Source organism: Triturus cristatus, chromosome 2_2 (assembly GCF_964204655.1).
Source record: "Triturus cristatus chromosome 2_2, aTriCri1.1, whole genome shotgun sequence".
In the NCBI taxonomy this organism is placed as follows: Eukaryota; Metazoa; Chordata; class Amphibia; order Caudata; family Salamandridae; genus Triturus; species Triturus cristatus.
In genome coordinates this window covers 462,018,169-462,039,731 of record NC_140582.1, presented here as the reverse complement: position 1 = coordinate 462,039,731, position 21,563 = coordinate 462,018,169, and the positions used below count along the sequence as shown (strand labels likewise).

The 21,563-nt window shown below is 50.9% G+C and overlaps 1 protein-coding gene across 12 annotated transcripts in view; it reads left to right on the top strand.

The window, feature by feature from the left end:
• The window catches only part of BLTP1 (bridge-like lipid transfer protein family member 1), a 1,988,102-nt gene that overhangs the window by 1,432,308 nt on the left and 534,231 nt on the right, over window positions 1-21,563 (top strand). For all 12 annotated transcript variants that reach the window (XM_085641559.1, XM_085641555.1, XM_085641564.1 and 9 more), the window contains one exon: window positions 2,026-2,149. In XM_085641559.1, coding sequence (XP_085497685.1) covers window positions 2,026-2,149 — 124 coding nt within the window. The remainder of the gene's footprint in view (window positions 1-2,025; window positions 2,150-21,563) is intronic.

Below are 21,563 nucleotides of genomic sequence, written 5' to 3'. Positions count from 1 at the left end.
TATGAACATAAGAAACAATGCAAAATAGAGGTTACTATTACTGAGATGAGAAATATGAGTGTTTCGCAAAAAGACAAACCCAGATGAAGTCCGAATGGATGAAACAAATTGGCTGGGCTGATTACATTTATTTCTACAAAGAAAATAAATAAATGAGGAACTTGCATCAAGACAACGTGACTCCTTGTGTCATAAATATTCTCCTTTGAAGTGGAGTTATACTAAAAGGACATTGCTCAAGGGTTAGGGAGGGGTGGGTGGAGGGGGAGTTTATAAGTTTACGGTTTCTGGGAGTAGAGTGTAAGTTCTGAGCGTATCTGGGGGAGCAGCGGGACAGTGATCAAAAGCGGGCAGCGGGGCTCCCCTCCGGAAGTATGCTCCTGACAGTTTTGTATTAATGTGCCATGGGACTATGTGACGCCGCCCGGCCTCCGGGATGTGGGCAGTACGGCTGTGTATCCTGCACGGACTAACGGTTAAGGGGAGGACGGGAAACCTGCATTATTGGCATGCATCCTAGTTGCTGTACGTTGTACTTGGTCCTGCAATAAAAATAGTTTGACAAAAAAAAAAGGACATTGATCAAGGGATGTTTTTTTTGTTACAATCCTTAAAATAGGAGAGATATATTATTATGTGTATTTAGGCACTTTAATGAATGTTAAATCTTTAACTTATAAGAACGATATAGTACCAAGATAAATAATCGCTCCTGGTCAAGTTATTAAAATAGTCAACTTTTGTGCATATGCTTGCCTGCTTCAGGGTACATATCTGGAGAGTTAATTTATTCTTACCAAGATAAACCCTTGTAGTCTCTAATGGAAGTAACATAAAGAGTTCATTCTTTCAGCAGTGTGGTATGTAGCATGACCAAACAAGAAGTGCTATTTTGCTTTGTCATTCCAATGCCTAACTGATGTCTAAGATATCTTTTAATTTGATTAATTGTATTTGTCTTTAATGCATGTTATGGCGATTTATTCAGGTAAACACCCTTAGTATGTGTGCCTCTAGTTATGCTAAGTCACTCTTCAAAAGATGCAATCTGGGATCAGACTTAATTCAACAGACAAGTTTGCTGACTTTGCCAAAGACTGACCCTGCACATGTTAAGCAAGGAAAGTTTGGAAAAGAAAAGATCCGTGGCCTCCATCTTAAAAAGTGGAATGAAAGCGATGATAAGCTGAAGCAACTTTAAAGTGGCACATTCTGCACTTCTTTCTGAGACATATTTTGGAAATATTTTACCGACTGTAAAGGTCCACAATCTTTGCTCATAAGTAAAAATAGATTCCATATGAGACATGCATTTAATACCTGTATCCATAGCTATATCTTAATTATGGAATGCAAGATATGTGCAGTAGTTTACTACTATGATTTGGCATACAACTAAGCTGAGCAATGGCAGCTAGACTGTTTGGGTATCTACACATTATAGTAGTGATCTTGATCTCAATAGGTTATGAAAGTCATCATTGGAAAATATAGCAATTCAGAAAGTTGATGGGAAGGTGTCTGGTAGGAAGAGGTGTGCATTGTCTATTAACATTGCATGTTATAGGCAGAAATACTTAATGTCAAGTGTTTTATAGTGATTGCTATGGTGTCGTCTTTTAATCAGGAATTGCTACCCTTTCTGTGCTGTTATTTTCTCAAATATAATGGTAATATTTTGCAATTGTCATAGTGAACTTGTGGATACATAGATTTGTACCCATATTTGTAATAGAGAGGGTTTATACACACAGACTTTGGGAAAAACTTAAATTATTTTTCATTTAAATATATAGTTGTTGCACAACAGCAAGTTGACTGCTACATATGGCCACAGTAAAGCAAAGGATACAGGCTAATGAAGAATAACAGTAGCCACGGCAATAAACTGGTTAGCCAGAGTTGATAAACTAATTACAATATTTAAAGGCTAGACACAGCTTTCAGATGTATCAGCAGTAGAAAGTAAGTTTAAAGTGATTATAAAAACTTTGTGTTGATAGTTTTCTGCCTTCTTCTATTTAGGAAACTCGGTGCCAGTGAAGGAACTATAAACCAAGAAATACAACGCTACCAACAGTTGGAATCAGTGGCAGTGAATGACATTCGCAGAGATGTTCGTAAAAAGTTAAGGCGATCAAGCATGAGAGTAAGTGGTCTATGTTTTTACAGTATTGGCATTCTCAAAATAGCCTAAAATTATTGACAATCTCCTATATCGGCTAGAAATTTATTCAGTGGGTAATTGCATCATGTGAAAAAAAAATTGTGTTAGCCTGAGATTAGCAGAGATAACCAATCCTCGCAGAACTCACTCAGCTTTTGCTTTTTCCCACATCACATTTTTGAGTCTAAGGTGAAGGCTGAGGTGACACTAAGAAAATCAATAACATGCTATAAATGAGCAGAGGTTGGTCTGGCTTCACCGTTGCAATGGACTGTTTTTCCAGGAACTAAGTGCTAAGTGGTTAATGTTGCTGTGTGAGAGGTACATTGTAAAATAATCTCAAAAAGATCGGGAAGCAGCCAGGGATTAAACAGCTGCACTACCTGGAATCGTCACATATAAAAATATGTACTGTATTTACACGTTTCCCACCTCAATGGTCATCTGCTCATTGACCAAACGTACCGGCAATACGTGAAAGAATATCCTGACACCGGCGCTTTAGAACATGAAAGGGACCTGCGTTTGCTTGACTTCCATGGTGATGGAATGACACATGCCTGGGCTTTATGCTTCCTATAGCCTCAGACTTTTGGAAGCATTAGAAAACTGTGGTGTTATAACCTGTAGCAATAGTGAAAGAGTCCAAATAAGCCTGATTATCCACTGGAGGGAATTCTTGTTTCATCACAAGTGGTTTATATTTTACACCCTTATGAAGCCTTGTGTAAGGTGAAACACGTTGGCTGCACTATTCTTGAGAGAAAAATAAATGTTAATAAAGAAAAGAAACAAACGCAGCAAACAGGACCTGCAACTATTTATTTACTTGTTTCTAGAACTCACCACATTCCTCAATTGTTTGTGTTTGCCTCTGTTTGTATATACATTGTAAAATAATAACAAGTGCACAGTAAAAACATACAATTTAAATGCAGTAAATGTGGCTAGGGACAAGGTTTTGACATTAAAAATGGTATGAATAGACCATACGCTTTTCAAGTGTCTCTTTGTGAGTTTGCTTAGAATGTACGTCTGACACATTGCAAGGGCACTTTTTGAAGGTAAGTATAGCAGCATTACTGCTTACAGATATAGGAGAGGGTAGATTAGTGTGCAGTATATTGCAGCTAATCTAGCCACTGAGAAATGGACTGCAAAAAAGGACTAAGGGCCTGATCGATCATTGGGCAGGTCACAAATAGTAGGTGTACAGTGCTCACCAACTCTTTGTGTCTTGTCAAGCTTTTTGTGATACAACGGATGTACTTATCAGTCGTATCTTAAAATATGGATTCCTTAAAAAATAATATTTAGGCAGGACACAAATTGTGACCCTCAAAACATAACTTAAATGTCAGAATGGAAGCCTGCAAGAGATAGCAAACACTCTGTTCCTGCATTCACATTCTTGAGTGGAACTTATTTTTATTTTTATGTATCCTATGTCTGTTAAAGGCTCATGAGCTGCTTTAAACAAAGTCTATTTCTGTCAGGCATGATTTCTATGGCAGCATGCAGGGGTCCCCTGGATTGCTGTCTGCTCATCCCGATGCCAGCAGTGACAATTCCCTAAGGGAAGCTGTCACGTAGCAACAGTTCCCCATTGCAAATCAAATACAATGCCAAGTCGGTGTCAGTATCTAATCAATGGTTTGCAACCCCCAATTGCCCTTGCAAAGCATTAATACACACAATTGGAAATATAAGCAATTGATAATGAATCACAAAACCCCTTTTATGAGTCTGAAAGACTTATGCAACTCATAAAAGGAGTTTTGTATATAACACAACATGCTTTTATAGTTGCAAATAAGCCTGTTTCTGATGGATACTTCTAGCAGATCCATCACTACTTGAATCCTCCCAGGCACCAGACTGGATCTGGAAACTATACCAATTCTTCTGCATGTGACACGTCATGTTCATGCTTTAACACCAGGCAGTGTTGGCATTTGTTTTTAAACTGTTCTTCTCTAGCTTCCTCTTGTGCACCTGTGGGCTCCAAGGAACCTGTGAGGCCTTTGACTGTCTCCCAGCAAGCCACCACTGGCCCAGCCCATTTCAAGGCTATTCCTGTGTTTTTGGGCATCGCTTCTGTGTCATTCACACCACTTTCCTTGTCTGAGGCCCTGTGTGCTTTGGATCGGTCCCATGTCCTGACAAGCTTTCCAAAGACAATCTGTGTGTTCTTGTCTTTGCAGGAGTCACAATGTTTTTGGAAAAGGTGGCATACAAATCCCAGCCTCATTATGAATACCATGGCAAATTAGATTCATTTTTGGAATCCACTTTAAATCTGGTTAAGATGCATTCTATGGTCTATAACATTGACGCCAAGTTTATAGGTAAGTCGACTCCCTATCTAAAGCACAGGCAGTTGACTCCTTGGCCCTTCAAAATGGTAGCGGCATAGGCAAAGTCACCTGATTTAGACTTGGACTGACTTTTGGGGCTTCCATTTCACCAGTGTGCTTTACTGCAGTTCTGCTTGAGGCTGCAGAAGTCCTGTAGCTACTGTTGGCTATGAAAAGCCAATTCAAATATCCCCATAGAGAACCACTAAAGAACTCTTGTGGCAGTTTAACAATGCCATTATAAGCCCCAATTTAGCGGTTTGAGGCAAACTGTTTATTGCAACAAGTATCAATCAGCAGGTTGCACGGCGTCATTGCATTGCTCCCAGGGAGCTGAAATTCTTGATGGCTCACCTGTTCCCTAAAGGGAATTGCCTTTTGACCCATTATTCCCATGACTTCTGGTAGATGGTTGAAATGTTTTGAACTGAAAGAAACACATTAGTTAGATTGCTCACCTTAGAATATTCCCAGGCGCCAGGCTGGATCCGGAAAGATTTTTCGTCAGCAATACCCTTGCGCGTTGCCAGGCGTCATCTGCGGCTCCGCGTCCGTCGTCGGCGTAGTGATCACCGGGATGACTTCGTCGGAGTACTTAGACGCTGCCCTCGCGCGCTGACGTCAGTTCTTCTTTTTTCCGCGCCAGTAAGCGCCGATCTGGGAAGAGCATACCCTTTTAGTCATTTTTTTACGAAACTTTTTTTTTTTTTAAACCTTTATTTTAGATCAGTGACACAGCTATTCAGCCGACAACCCGGAGGTACGGCAGCTTTAGAGATTCAACACATGCTTGCGTCCACATATCACTGACAAGAGAGCCAAAGGTTCTATTTTGCATAAACATAAATACAACCCTAAACACAAGCAAGGCGAAAGGTACTGTAAACACCAAGAGAGGTTCCCATCAGGGGGGACGAGCCCCATCACGTCCAACAGGCACAGATCTATAGTAAGGGAAAGGAGGGAAAGGCAGAGACTCTAGAAACAATCACATATCAGCGGGTTTACTAAACTTTTTTGAACTCTTTTGGTTCCATTCTTCGTCGACCTCGACGACTCTGGTGCCGGTCACGGATCACCACCGCCGGTGCCTCTATTGCCTTGGGGCCGACCACAATGCCGAGTCGTGCCTCGACTGCCGGGCCTTGACTTCGAAGGCTAGACGGGAGCGGTCCCGCAAACTGCTAGAGTTTCCGGCAGTCGGCTCTGCTCGTCGGGGTCAAAGTCTTCGCGATCCGGTAAGTCGAAGCACAGCAAAAAGTCGAAGAGGGGACGTTGCTCTTCTGGCTCCCCTCGCCGGTTGCACAACTCTGCTGAGGGTTCGGGTGGCACCACCCGCGCGGCTCCGTCGGAGCCGCAGGAGTCCCGTCGGACCCCATACCCTCCGGTCCCTGGGTCTGATGCGACTCCGGCGAAGGTCAGGGACTTCTTCGTGGCCATGAGAAACCTGGCTCTGCCGGCGCGCCTTCGGGCCCCGCAGGCTCGACTGGGAGGCCTAGCGAGCCGGCGGCTCCGGCGCCGTCATCGACTCCGGTCCCGACGCCACAGGCCCCCGAGGGATCCAGGCCTGGATCCCAGTCGGCGCCGGTCGACCACACGACCCCTGCGCCGACCCCTCCGGAGCCGCCCCCGGCGCCGACCCCTCCGGAGCCGCCCCCGGCAGCACGTCCGGACGATGCCGTTCCTCGGTTTAGTCCCGGTCCGGGCCCGGCATCGGAGCGGCGCCACCCGGCGCCGCATCCGACGCCGATGGGTGACAGGTTCATCCTCTGCCCGGCTCCGATCCTTCCACCTGTATACTCTGGCATGGCAGGGCCAGTTATCTCAGTACTGGGCAGACGAACTGGGGTATGCCAGTGGTCTTGACACCTCCCCTGACACTGGCTTCATCTCTCCTCCGACCGTGGCTTCGGAGGAAGGTGCTACATTTTCTGTGGTGCTGCGCAAGGGGTCGAAGCCCTTGGGCTGGAGCTGCCTGCTGTGGCCGTGAGGACTAATCTCCTCACTGAAGTGCTTCAACCGTCAGCAAGCTCCTCGGAGCCTCTGCTGCAATTCAATGAAGCACTGATGGACGTTCTGAAGGGCACCTGGTCCAAGACCTCCACAGTTCCTCCTGTGGACCGGAAAGTGGCCCGGCGCCACCGCCCTGCACCGGGTGACCCTAGTTTTCTGTCACTGCACCCCACGCCCGAGAGCCTGGTTATCCAGGCCTCTACCTCCCAGACCTCCTTCCCATCTCCTCCCCCGGATCGGGAATCCAAAAGGTTGTAACCGTTTGGGAAAAAACTGTTCTCCTCCCTTAGTTTGGGGTTGCGGTCTATCAACACCGCGTGTCTTTTGGACCGTTACTCCCACTCCCTGTGGGATACGGTGGAGGATTTGCTGCCCCAGTGTCCGTAGGAGGCCCGGACATTGCTCGCCCAGGCTCATGCAGAGGGGCGGGATGCGGCACGGCATGCAATCCGATGTGGACTGGACACAACACACTCGCTAGGCAGGGCAATGGCGACCACGGTGGTGATTCGTCGCCACGCTGGCTGAGGTCCACGAGTTTCTCCGGGAATGTCCAGAGCACCCTCATGGACATGCCCTTCGATGGCAGCCGCCTTTTTGGCGATAAAGCGGATAGTGCGCTGGAGCGCTTTAAGGACTCCAGGCCTACAGCCAAGTCCTTGGGCCTCTCGGCCCCCGCCCGCAAACTTCCGCTTTTCGCACCTTTCGTGGCCAAGCAAGGGGCGCCCCCTCTAGCCACAGGCCGCAGAACCAACCTCAACGCAGTCGCGGACGTGGATTCTGCCGAGGCGGAGCAGGGGGACAACGAGCCGGTCCGTCCACATCTACCCCAGCACCATCCGCCTCAAAGCCCTCCTAGTCCAAGCTTTCAGGCCCATTCCACGCCAGTGGGAGGCAGAGTTCGCCATCACCTGCTCCACTGGCGTACCACCACATCGGACAGGTGGGTGCTGCAAATCGTCCGAAGGGGCTACTCCCTCCCCTTCGAGGCGACCCCTCCAGCCATGCCACCGCAGTGCCACCTGGATTTCGGGGGATCACTTGCAACTTCTGCAGGAGGAAGTTACGGCCCTCTTGGCTAAGGGGGCCATCGAGTGCGTTCCTGGTCTAGAAGTAGGTCGTCGTTGTTATTCCCACTACTTTCTGGTTCCCAAGAAGGGCAAAGGGGGCCTATGCCCTATCTTGGACCTCAGGAGCGTCAACGCCTTCCTCCGGAAGGAGAAGTTCAAGATGCTCACCTTAGCTCAGGTTCTGGCTGCCCTAGACTCTGGAGACTGGATGGTAGCGTTGGACTTGCAGGACGCCTATTTCCACATCCCCGTCCTGCCGGCACACCGGCGTTACCTGCGGTTCACGGTGGGCCAAGAGCATTTTCAGTTTACCGTGCTCCCCTTCGGCCTCACCAGTGCCCCTCAGGTGTTCACGAAAGTGATGGCGGTGGTCGCAGCTCATCTGCGCAGATTAGGGGTTCAAGTCTTCCCCTATCTCGACGACTGGTTGTTGAAGGCGGGCTCGCCCCAGGCAGTCGTCTCCCACCTCCAGACTACGGCCCACCTCTTGCATTTGCTGGGGTTCTCCATCAATGTGCCAAAGTTGCATCTGAGTCCCTCCCAGAAGCACCTCTTCATCGGGGCGGTTCTGGACTCGGCGCAATTCCGGGCCTATCCTCCGGAACAGCGGGTCCGGGATATTCAGGCTCTGATTCCAATCTTTCGGCCTCTATCCCGAGTTTCGGTCAGGTTGGTGCTGCGGCTTCTGGGTCTGATGGCCTCCTGCATCCTGTTGGTGCATCACGCCAGATGGCGTTTGCGGGCTCTGCAGTGGGACCTGAAGTTTCAGTGGGCCCAGCATCGCGGCAACCTGTCCGACCGTGTCTTGATCTCGGAGGGCACTGCAAGACAGTTGCAGTGATGGCTCACGGACCGCGATTGGGTCAGTGGCAGATCCCTCTCCCTACCCCAACTGGAGCACGTAGTAGTGATGGATGCGTCCCTCCTGGGATGGGGGGCCACATGGGAGAGGCGGAGATCAGAGGCCTCTGGTCTTCGGCGGAGTCTCGGCTCCATATCCACCTTCTGGAGCTGAGGGCAATCCGACTTGCACTGAAGGCATTCCTTCCCTCTGTTCGGGGAAGTGTAGTACAGGTGTTCACGGACAACACCACCGCCATGTGATATTGCAACAAACAGGGCGGGGTGGGGTCGTGGACCCTTTGTCAGGAGGCTCTGCGCCTCTGGACAATGCTGGAACATCAGGGCATCACCCTGGTGGTTCAACATCTGGCGGGCTCTCTGAACGCCAGAGCATACGAACTCAGCCACCGGTGCATGATGGATCACGAATGACATCTAAACTCGGACGTGGCGCAAGGCCTATTTCGGCAGTGGGGAGAGCCTTGGTTAGATCTATTCGCCACCGAAGAGAACGCGCAATGTCAGCAGTTCTGCGCGTTGGAGTTTCCAAGGCGGCACTCGCTCGGAGACGCTTTTCATCACGAGTGGAGTTGCGGTCTGTTATACGCCTTTCCGCCTATACCACTTCTGCCCAGAGTGCTGAAGAAGATCAGGTGCGACTGGGCCCAAGTCATTCTGGTGGCTCCGGATTGGGCACGAAGATACTGGTATCCCGAGCTACTCAGTCTATCGATCGATCCCCCGATCCGCTTCTGTCGCAGCAGCAGGGGACGGTCCTCCACCCGAACCTGTCCAGCCTCCATCTCCATGCGTGGAGATTGAGCGGCGGCAGTTGATGCCATTTGACTTGCCTCCTGAAGTCTGTAATGTTATTCTGGCAGCCAGGCGTCCCTCCACAAAATCGGTATACGCCTGCAGGTGGAACAAATTTGTGGCATGGTACACAGCAAAGGCTGTGGATCCCCTTTCCGCCCCTCTTTCTGAGGTTCTCCTCTTTTTTCTTTCCCTGGCCCAGCAGGGCTCTGCTCTGGGCACCCTTAAGGGATATCTTTCAGCTATTTCTGCTTTCTTACGGCTTCCTGATCAGCCTTCTCTTTTCAAATCCCCTGTTGTATCTCGATTCTTTAAGGGCATTACTCACATGTTTCCTCCTGTCCCTTTCGTAATGCCTCAGTGAGATTTGAATCTAGTATTGACCTATCTGATGTGCGCTCCCTTTGAGCCACTTCATAATTGTCCCCTTCATCTTCTGACTCTTAAGACTGCTTTCCTGGTTGCCATCACCTCTGCTAGAAGGGTGAGTGAGCTCCAGGCTCTCTCTTCTAAGCCTCCTTTCCTTTCTGTCCATCCGTACAAACTTGTTCTCAGGACTCGTCCTTCCTTTCTCCCTAAGGTGGTAACTGCCTTTCACATCGGACAGTCTGTTACACTGCCCACCTTCTTTCCGCCTCCGTATCCCTCAAAAGAGGAAGAGAGGCTCCACCGCCTGGACCCAAAACGGGAGCTGTCCTTCTATCTGGACCGCACCAAACAGTTCCGGGTGGACGACCAACTCTTTGTTGGCTACGTGGGCGCTAAGAAGGGGCGGGCGGTGCACAAGCGAACCATCTCTCGGTGGGTCGTTTTGTGTATCAAGGCCTGTTATTCCTTAGCTAAAAAGGAACCTCCTGTAGGGCTGAGGGCCCATTCCACTCAGGCCACAGCGGCGACCACTGCCCTGGGCCATGGAGTCCCCTTGGAGGACATTTGTCAGGCAGCAACGTGGGCCTCGCTGCACACGTTTGCCAAACACTATTGCCTGGACAGGCAAGTCCGGAGAGACGGCTTCTTTGGCCGTTCTGTTCTCCAGGACTTTCTGGTTTGATCTTGGTTCGCAGACCCACCACCGGGGTTGGTATTGCTGGGGTATCTATTCTAAAGTGAGGAATCTAACTAACGTGTTTCTTTCAGATGAACAAGTTACTTACCTTCGGTAACGATATATCTGTAAGAAACATTAGTTAGTTAGATTCCTCACCGCTCCACCCATCCTCCCCGTTCTGCGAACCGATATCTACGGTTGAGGTCATCCCTTTCAGGGCCCTAGAATTTTTGGCACCAGTGTCGGTCTCTTGCATGGCTCTGCGTTCCTGGCGCGGAAAGCTATGTCAAAGAACTGACGTCAGCGCACGAGGGTGTTGTCTAAGTACTCCAACGTCGTCATCCCGGTGATCACGACGCCGACGACGGACGCGGAGCCGCAGACGACGCCTAGCGACGCGCAAAGGTATTGCTTACAAAAAATCTTTCCGGATCCAGCCTGACGCCTGGGGATATTCTAAGGTGAGGAATCTAACTAACTAATGTTTCTTACCAAAGGTAAGTAACGTGTTCTTCATAGCATGTGTGGCTGTAGATAAATATGCTCTGCATACTCCTGCCATAGGGTGTTGAGCTCGGACACTTAAAACTCGTTATTCTTTGAGGAAGGCTTTCAAGTCACCACATCCTGTGACTCCTCTTTGAGGTAATGTGCATGGTCTCCGACTCCATCTTCAAACTGTTATTCTCTGCCATCGAGCTTGAACATTGTCATTGAAGCCCGCTTATAGACGCCTTAGCTCTAGGGCTTACAGACCGACAGAAGCTAATACCATAGTCGAGATATCAAGCCGCGACGTGGACAAGACATTGGTGACTAGTCCCCAAGGAACCGACTCTGGTAAAACTTGGCATCTTCCACCCGGAGCAGAGAATATTCTGGGAGGGGCAATTCATCTGAACTCACTTTGAAGGTACCTGCTGTGAAACACAAAATACCCCCACACGATCTACATCTGGTCTAATTTGTGTGTCTCCCCATGACAGAGACCAAGATTGTGCAGCGTGTCAGCAGTTCCAATCAAAAAAGATTTGTAAATATCTTCGGACACAACAACTTGTGGAGACCACTGCCAAACCGGAGGTATTGGAGGGAGAAAAGATCATGGGGCCAAAGAAGAGGAGGAGTACGAGGGAGGTGACTCAGCAGGTAACAGTATGCTACATCCGGAGACTCCAACATCAACACTGGGGGCAGTGATGAGGAGGGCCAGCAATATATTACCTCAGAAGCTTCCCGACGCAGAGCTGGAAATAGCCACATGCCCGAAGATTACTGTAGGCATTTCTAACTCTGTAGACCTGCTTTCTCGTTATAACTGAGCACAGTTGGACAAGATGGAAGATCTTCTATCATGTTTCCCAGATGAGTGTAATTAAAAAAGGAGGAACTGGTTAATGAAGGGAAACTCATATCTAATGTGACTAGCCGATGTGCACTAGCAGTAGCGGATACTGCGACAGTTTCAACCCTGCAATTCTGCTATGGAGGCATGCCTGGCTGAGCATATCTGATAGACTTCTAGCTGCAGATTCCTTACCTTTGAATTTCTCAGGCTTCAGACTGGATCCAGAAACGTTTTGCGTGAGCAGTACCCCTGCGCGCAGTCGAGAGCTACTTCCTGCTCCATGTGTCAAAAAGATGATGGATGGAATGCTGAACATTGTCAAACATTCACCCCCACTCACAGATTTGGGTTAAATCCATGAGTTTTTTTGCTCATCATGCCAACCCAGGTTGGACCCAACCATATGAAAATCCATCATCTTTTTGTGTTGCTATAGTCACCCAAAGTGGGAAGGGTATGCCCAGACGTCTTCTGTGCCATAGCACTGAATCTGCTCTGGGTTGCACCCTGGACACAGTTCAAGAAACTGTACATTTTTGACTGAGGTTGTTCAGCCGAGAGTTACTCCTTCTGAATCTCTCCTCCCTTCATCAAATCCGTCACTGATGTCCTACTTGGAGCCGGGCCAAGCCCTGCACATGGGCTCCTGTGCATCGGACAATTGCCATCCAATGTGGCCCCGCTCCTGGGGACCTCAGTTTCCTCACCCAGCACCCCAACCTGAAGAGTTTGGTGGTCCAAGTCTCCACCTCCCGAATTAGTCCCAGCACGTTCCCTACCACTCCACTGAATAGGAAATACAAAAGGCTGGATACCTTTGGCAAAAGTATGCTCTCTTCCGCCAGTCTAGCACTGTCGTCGATGAACACCATGCACGTTTTGGGCTGATACACCCACACTGTGTGGGACTCAGTTGTGCATGTGCTGCTGATGGTCTCTGACGAGGCCAGAGCAATAGTCACCCAAGCAATTGCTGTTGGGCGAGATGCACATCAAATGTGGGATGGACAAGACTGATTCGCTAGTCAACATAATTGTGTCATCAGTGGCACTTAGATGCCACACCTGGTTGAAAACCACTAGCTTTTCATAGGCTTTCCAAACTTCCATCATGGACATGACCTTTGATGGCTCTCTCCTTTTTAGCTGAAAAGGCAGACTTGGCGCTGAAGCGCTTTAAAGTCAGCAGAGCTATGGCCAGATCTTTGAGCTTCTCCATGGCCCGCCCTCAACCCCAGTCTGCCTTTTGCCCCTTCCATGGGTACGGGAGGGGCTACCAGCCCAACTGCATCCTTTCTCACCCAGCCACCAAGGCCATCATGGCCGGGGACGCGTTCCCACAAGTCACATGGAAATACCAGCCAGAAGTCGGGTCAGTCTGCCCTTCCACCCGGCAGCTGCAGCCTCAAAACCCCTTTAGTTTGCCTTTATACCAGTAGGGGCAGGATCCACCATTAAATACCCCACTGACAGTCCATATCATCGGACAAGTGGGTTTTATAGATCGCCCAGAGGGCCTACTCCACTCCCCTTTATGAAAACCCCTCCACCTATGCCATCCACTTATGAAAGGCTGCCAGAGGACCATCTATTCTTGCTCCATCAGGAAGTGTTGGCCCTCTCGGTCAAAGGGGCCATCAATAGGGTGTTGGCATCAGAAGTAGGTCATGGTTGTTATTTCTGCTACTTTCTGGTGCCCAAGAAGGATGATGGCCTCAGTCCCTGCACCTTCTCAACTTCTTCTGAAAAGGGAGAAGTTCAAAATGCTCACATTAGCTCAATTCCTGTCTGCCATGGACACTCGAGTTTTGATGGTAGCATTGGACTTGTAGGACGCATACTCCCACATCCTGGCCTGCCTGCCCACAGGCATTACCTGCAGTTGACAGTGGGCCAAGAGCACTTTCAGTTTGCCTTGCTTCCCTTAGGCCTTACCAGCACCCCTTGGTTGTTTACCAAGGTAATGGTGGTGGTCACAGAATATCTGCAGAATTCAGGGGTTTCAGTCTTCCTTTGCCTGGACAATTTGCTGTTGAAGACGCGCTCTCCCCAGGCAGCCGTCTCCCACCTCCAAACTATGGCAGATCTCCTACACTCACTGGAGTTCACCTGACTCCCTCCCAGATGCTCCATTTCACTGGAGCTGTTGACGACACAGTGCTGTTTCGAGCCGGTCCTGCCGAGCAACTAGTCCAGGATATCTGGGCTATGATACTGATGTTTCAGCCTCTATCCTGGATTTCGGTGAGACTGACTCTGAGGCTGTTGGGCCTCATGGCCTCCTGACTCCTGCTAGTGACACATGCCCGTTGGTATATGCGGTCTCTGCATTAGGGCCTGACGTGCCACTGGTCACAACATCAGATGAATTATTTCCACATGGTCCAGATCTTGGAGGGGACTGCAAAAGACCTGCAGTGGTGGCTGACGAACCGACATTAGGTCATCCGGAGTTGACTGTAGTGACAGATTTGTCCCTCTTGGGCTGAGGCAGCCACCTGGGAAAGGTGGAGATCAGAGGACTCTGGTCTCTGGCAGAATCTGGGCTCCACATCAACTTGCTGGAGCTTACGCTGATCCAATTGGCATTAAAAGTCTTTCTTCCTTCGCTAAAGGTAAGGCTGGTGATGATGTTTAAGAACAACACCACTGGTATGTGGTACTGCAACAAACAGGGTGGGGTGGGGTTGTAGATCTTTTGTAGGGCCCTACGTCTCCTGACAAGGCGGGAACGTTAAGGCATTTGCCTGGTGGTTCAACACATAGCGAGCTCTCTGAACGCCAGGGTGGTGAATTCCGCTGTCGATACCTCAAGGATCATCAAGGGCGTCTCCATTCAGAGGTGCTACAAGGTCGCTTTCAGGATTGGGGGGATCCTTGATTATATCTGCCTGCCACAGCCAAGAACGCTCAATGTCAGCAGGTCAGCACACTGGAGTTTCCAATGTGGCTCTTGCACCAAGACTCTGGCACTCGGGCCTCCAGTACGCCTTTCCACGGATACCACTCCTGCCCAGAGTTCTCAAGAAGATGAGGAATGGCCAGGCTCAAGTCATTCTAGTTGTGCTGGATCTGATAGAGACTACTAGCCGCAGATTCCTTCACGTAGAATTATCCCCGGGCGTGAGACTGGATCCGGAAAACTTTCTCGCGCAGCGTCCCTGCGCGCCGGGGATGGCATCATTCGACTCCTACAAGGCATCGTCCGCGTACGTGACGTCAGCGAGGTCACATAAGTCCCACCCCGGCGCGCCTGCTCAGTTTTTTCCTTTTCCGCGTGCAACGCGGATCCGGTTTGTGCTCTGGGCCTGTCTAGGCCTTTCCCCTATGCTATTGCTGCATGTGTGGGAACAGTGTACGAATGCCTTCGGGCTTTAAAACTTGTTCGTCGTGTGGCCGACTCATGTCGGCGACGGATCCTCACCCCATCTGTATGTGGTGTTTGGAGGAGCACCATAACTCCACTGATTGTGAGGTGTGCCAGCAGATGAAGTCGAAGTCCCGGCGTGAGCGCCGGATGAAACTTCTTTCAGCTCGTGTGTCCAGGTCGGCAGCGTCATCTCGCCCGGCACCGGAGGAGGGTTCTCGGACCCACGGCTTCCCTCGCCGGCTTCGATCTTCTCCCAGGTCGCAAGTGCGCTGCTCACCTCTTGGTAAGTGTCGCAGTTTGTCCCCGAGGGTCGGTTTCCGTACTGTTGGGGGCGTGGGCTCTCCGCGGGTGGTGCGGCCTCGCGTGTCGTCCCCTTATCCGCAGTTTCCTGGTGTGGGGGCGACCAGAGCCCAGATGGAGACATATGCGGCGGCTTTGCAGGCTTCGCAGGCTTCGCTGGCTTCTCTTCCTCCTCCTTCCCCTCCTGGGACGTCAGCGGATCCCTGGCAGTGTGGGAGGCCCTCCGTGGCGTCGCCGGCCCCGACTGGTTCGGATCCATCCTCGGAGGATGTGGTGCCGTTGGGATGCGGCCCTTCGGTGGTCCCTCCTTCGGACCACGGCACCTCTGCTTCGCCGCAAACTCCCGCGGGAGTCCCTGTGGTGTCGTGGGAGGTCGCCGGGGTTCGGGTCGCACCCCGAGCCCCTCTTGGTCCTCGGGATGGGCAGCGGCCTTGTCCGGGGCCAAGGTGACGCTGCCACGGCGGCTGCTGGCCCTGGAAGCGCCGCAGGGGCCGGCGGAGGGCCCTTCTTGCCCGAGTCCCCCTCGGTCCTCGGTACAGGCGGCGGCCTTGTCCGAGGCCGAGGTGACACCGCTACGGCGCCGGCAGCTGCTGGCCCTGGTGGCGCCGCAGGGGTCGGCGGAGGGCCCATCTCGCCCTGTCACTAGTCGCGGCTGGCAGGGGTCTCCTCGTCCCTCTGCGCAGGCGGCTCCGGTCTCCTGCGCTGTGTCGGAGGTCGCCCCGGGGCGACGTCGGGTCGTTGACTCGTCTTCGGACGCCTCCTCTTCTCCAGAGGTTCGGCGGTTGCTGGTGTCATTCTCGCCGGAGACGGGCTGCCGTGTCGTGGCTTTTTCCCCGACGTCGTCTAAAGGCGGCTCCTCGCCGTCTCCACGACCGCGGTCTTGGCCGGAAGAGCCGAAAGTCCCCCACTGTTCAGTCCCTCTTCCTTCCTTTCGGCCTTGGCCCTTCCTTCCCCTGGTTAGCTTGGGGGATGGCCGCCTTAGCTTGCAGCCGTCACCTAACGAGGAGCTGCTTTCCCCTCCACGGGGCCCTACAGAGGCGGGTATGGCTTTGGCACGCGCTGTTTCCACGACTGTGGGAATTTTGCGCATGGGTGATCCAGCCACCCATTTCCCTGGAGATCATCTTCTGGAGGTTCTCCATCAGGGCTCTGGTGGTACAGACCTGTTGCTTCCCTTCGAGGGTTCACTCCACTCTTCTCTCTTGGGGCTGTCCTGCCACGGGGGACCCGGGACCTTCTGCACCGCCACCGTCCGGCACCGCGTGATCCGGTGTGCCTTTCTCTTCACCCTTCGACCAGAGGCCCCCTTTTGCAGTCAGCCTTTCCTGCTTTGCCGCCGCTGTTGTCTCCCCCGTTGCCGTAGGCCCGCTGGCTGGACTCCTGGGGGCGCAATATGTTTGGCCCTTAACACACTGTGGGTTTAGGCTAGGGCCACTTCTTGCTTGTGGGACTCGGCGGAGTCCCTTATGTCTGCCGCTTCTCAGGAGGGTGCCTGTGTGGATTTAAGACACCATGTCTTGGATGGTCGGGAGCTGGCGGCGTTTATCCTTCGCTCCGCTCTGGACATCCTGGAGTTGCTGGGCCGTGCCATTGCTTTTTCGGTTGCCCTTCGTCGCCATGCCTGGCTTCGGGACAGTGTGTTCCCGGAGAATGATCGAGAACGGCTGGTGGACTTTCTCTTCGATGATGCTCTTTCGTACCATGCCCCTGCGGACAGAGAGGTTCTTGGCGGGACTTCGTCCTCCACCTCCTCCTCCCCCTCCTTCTCCTTCTCCCCCTCCTTCTTCTCCTCCTCAGTGACCTGCGTGTTAATCTGGTTCTTGGAGTTGTTCTTCCGTTGGGGCGGGTCGCCCCAGTTGTCTGGCTGAGGTTGTGGTTCTGTTGGCTGCTGGCCATCCCTTTTTGACTGTGTGTTTTTCCTTTGTTTTTTTTACACCATGCTGGGCCTGAGATTGGGCCTTCTCCGTTACCCCTCTGGCTGCTTGATCGGCCTCCTTCAGGGTTTTTTGCCGCAGATCTTTTTTTGTTGCCCTCTGCTGTGGAAGTTTCTTCCTAAGAGGTTCCCATGTCTTGGGATATGACCTGCCCTATGTGGGGCAGGGTTGGCTGTTATATAGCCCTGATATGTTCTGGGGAGTTGTGGTCGCCTGCGGGCTTCTGCTCTTCGTGGCGTTATGGTATGTTGCGGATGCAACCTTCTTCTTCGCCTTTTTGCTTGAGAGTTTCGTTCTGTGTTGTCCCTGGCGTCTGGCGGAGCTTGCCAGTGCCGCCCTCTTGTTCTTTCTGCATCGTTCTTGGGGCTTTAGTGCGACTGTCATTCTGCCTTCTCCGCTTCTTCCAGTGGGCCTTGCACTCGGTTCTACCTCTTCTCCCTGTGGGGGGGGTGGTCCCTGGCTTCTTGACCCTCTTGCTGGCGCAGTTTGTCCCTGCGGGCGTTGGACGATCCTTCCTGGATGACCTTGAGTTCCCCAATTTTCGGCTTACGCCTGCTTCTTGCTGCTGGTGCCATCCTGGCTGGGATTGCCTTTGCCCTGCCTCTTCTCCTTGGAGTCTCTAGGTTGCTCTTCTCCTGCGGTGCTCCTTTCCTTGCCTTGGCCTTGGCCTTGGGCGGAGGTTTTGTTGCCTCCCATGGGCGTGGAATGTTTGGCCTCCTTGCGCCTTGCCTTGTTTCCTCTGCTGAGTGAGGGCAGGCTATCTTCTTCTCTTCTTCTTTTTCCTTTGCCTGGGGGACGGAGCTCCTCGTCCTGTTTCCGGACTCTGCCCCCGTGTGGCCCTCTTTTATGCCCCGGTGGGTGGGGTCCTCTGGCAGACCCTCCTTCCCCTTGGGTATGGCTAGGGTATCTATTCTACGTGAAGGAATCTGCGGCTAGTAGTCTCTATCAGATGTACGAGTTACTTACCTTCGGTAACGATGTATCTGGTAGAGACGATTCTAGCCGCAGATTCCTTCACGGCCTGTCCTTCCTCTCCGTTCTGTGAGGGCTTGTGATTTAGTCTTTTGCACTCGCTTCCCTATGGGTGGCTGTGTCTTCTCTGAGTACATTCTTTCTCTCTTTCTGTCAGGCTGTCCCTTTTTCCTCCCTTGGTCACATGGGAGGATAGGTTTGTTGGTGCTTCTGGCTCTTGGCGATCCTTGAGGTTGGGGTATTTTGGCTGCGCCTCTTCCCTTATTCCTGTTGAGGGTTGTCACACTCTGTGTTTGGGATGACTTGGAGTTTTGTCGTTCCCTTTGTGTCCCCGACTGGTTCCCCTTCCTTGTCTTTGGTTGGGGTCGTAGTCCTGTTGCATGTTATCGTGACATTTTTACATATATCCCTTGTCTCCGGGGGCCGCTGTCTCTGTACTTGCAGGGTTGCTGCTCTGTTCCTTATTCTTTCCCTACTTTTGGGTACTGCAGTGCCGGGCGCTGCTCTTTATGGTGTTGTTCCTCACCGCCCTTTTTCGGTTCTTTCGCACACTGTTCCTATACTCACACAGTGTTGCCTGCTGGCTCCGCGTTGTGGCGCGTAAAAGTTCTCCGAAGAAAACTGACGTAGGTGCGCCGGGGTGGGACTTATGTGACCTCGCTGACGTCACGTACGCGGACGATGCCTGGTTGGAGTCGCGTGATGCCGTCCCCCCGGCACGCAGGGATGCTGGGCAAGAAAGTTTTCCGGATCCAGTCTCACGCCTGGGAATAATTCTACTTGAAGAAATCTGCGGCTAGAATCGTCTCTACCAGATACATCGTTACCGAAGGTAAGTAACTCGTACATTAGGCACAGCGAATCTTGTATCCTGACCTGTTGAAGCTACCTCTTCAGGAGAATCTTCAGTCACAGCAACAGGGGAGGGCCATGCACCCAAACTTGCACACCCTCCACCTCCATGCGGGGAGATTGAGCAGTGACATTTGACAGCTTTCGACCTTCCTCCCTAAGTCTGTGATGTTATTGTGGCAGCCCGGCATCCCTCCACCAAGACAGTTTGAGCCTGCCGCTGGAACAAATTTGTAACATGGTTTCCATCCAAGAACATCGACCCTCTCCCTGCACACCTTTTCTCAGGTTTTACTCTTTGTTCTATCTTTGATCCAGCCGGGCTGTGCACACAGTTAAGGGCTATTTATCACCCATTTTTGCGGTTGCCAGACCAACTTATTTTATTCAAGTCACCTGTTACATGAGCACCAGTTTCGTTACAGAAGGACACATTGATTTTTGTTAGGCACGGGAAGATTAAGTGATTTGTCCAGAATCACATGATGTTCAGCGTCGTTGCAGAGACTCGAACCCGGTTCCCCAGCTTCGAGGTCGACCGCTCTAGTCATAAGACTACATCCTCTCACCTGTTACTAGGTTTCTCAAATTTCTCCAGCATATGTTTCCTCCCAGACCATTCATCATGCTTCAGTGGAACTTAAACATGTTTCTCACTTTTCTGAAGTGCGCACCTTTCAAGCTGCTGCACAACTGCCCTCTCCATTTGCTAACCATCAAGACAGCTTTCCTAATGGTCATTACATAAACCATGAGGGTCAGCAAACTGCAGGCCCTCTATGCACACTTATACCACCCTTCAACCAGACAAGCTGGTTCTTGAAACACATGCCTCTTTACTTCCAAAGGTAACACCCTCTCATGTAGGCCAGAATATCTCCTTGCCTACCTTATTTGTTCCAACTCAACCTTCTAAAGAAGAGGAGAGACTCCACTCCCTGGACCCAAAAAGATCATTGTCGCTCTCCCTTGATCATACAGAAGAACTCTCGGTACACAATCAACTCTCCGTAGGATATGTTAGGGCTAAGATGGGGAAGTCTGTGCAGAAACGGACCATCTCATGATTGTTAGTGCTCTGCATAAAGCTCTGCTACATATTGGCCAAGGAGCAGCCCCTGAGGGTTTTTGTGCTCATTCAGCCAGAGCCAAGGCTTCGACCACTGCAATAGCTTGGAGAGTCCCTGTCCTGGGCATCTGCTGGGCCGAAACTTGGGCATCTTTGCACACGTTCGGCAAGCTCTACTGCCTGGATTGTCAGGTCTGTCGTGATGGGCACTTTACGTTTGTCCTACAGGACGTTTTGGTGTAATCTGTTCGCAGACCCACCTCTGGTGAGGTGTTGCTTGGGTATCTATTCTAAGGTAAAGAATCTGTGGCTAGAAGTCTCTATCAGATGAACAAGTTAAAGACACTATCTAGCTGCAGATTCCTTCATGACCCACCCATCCACCCCAATCTGCGAACTGATTACAGTGTAAGGGTCACACTTCTAAAGGCCTTAGACATGCATACCTGTCTGTCAGTACTCATGGCTCTGCGCTGTTGGTGTGGAATGTCTGGAAAGAAACTGATGTAAGCGCATTGGGGTGGGACCTATATAGGCACTACACACTTCACTTCCGGCGTGGATGGCACAGAATCAGATGAAACCACCTAATGGCGTGCAGGGGTACTGCTCAAAAATGTCCTAATCCAGCCTCATGCCTGGGGAATATTCAAAAGTAAGCAACCTGGAGGTAAATAACTTGTTCGTCTGAACAGTGAGGTCTATGTGACAAGTGTTGTGCTTGTTCGGTCCTACAGTCTAATCTGCTTGCAGACCCACCCCCGGGAAGTTATTGCTTGGGTATCTATTCTAAGGTAAAGAATCTGCGGCCACACAAATTCATCAGATGAACATGTTACTTACCTTCAGTATCACCTTAGCTGTAAGATACTCTTATCAAGCTGCAGATTCCTTACCAACCCTCCCATCCTCTCCGCAAACTGAATTTTGTATAAGGTTACCCTTCTGAGGCTCTTAGCACTGTACACCAGTTCATCAGCATTCTTCGTGGCTCCACGCTTCTGGCTTGGAAAGTCCCAAAACTGATTTTGGTGCATTGGGGTGGCACCTATATAGGCACCGCACACGTTACTTCCTGTTTGGATGATGCCGACACGGGGCCAAACGATGCCACCTACCGGCACGCGGGGTTACTTCGTCAAGAATTTCCTGATTCAGTTAGACACCTGCAGATAATTCTAAAGTAATTAATCTGCAGCTAGATAGTCTCTACCCAGATAAGGCATTATCGAAGGTAAGTAACTTGTTTGTTTTTGTAATTCAAAAGCTTTGCGGCTGCAAAAGTGTTTTGTAGTTGAGGCCCATTGTTCAGTAGGGCTTGGAGGTATTTTGGCATCACCCATAATTGTGATGTATGAAGGGTGTCTCTGCCTGAAAGAGGGGTAACTAAACTTGCACTTCTCTAGA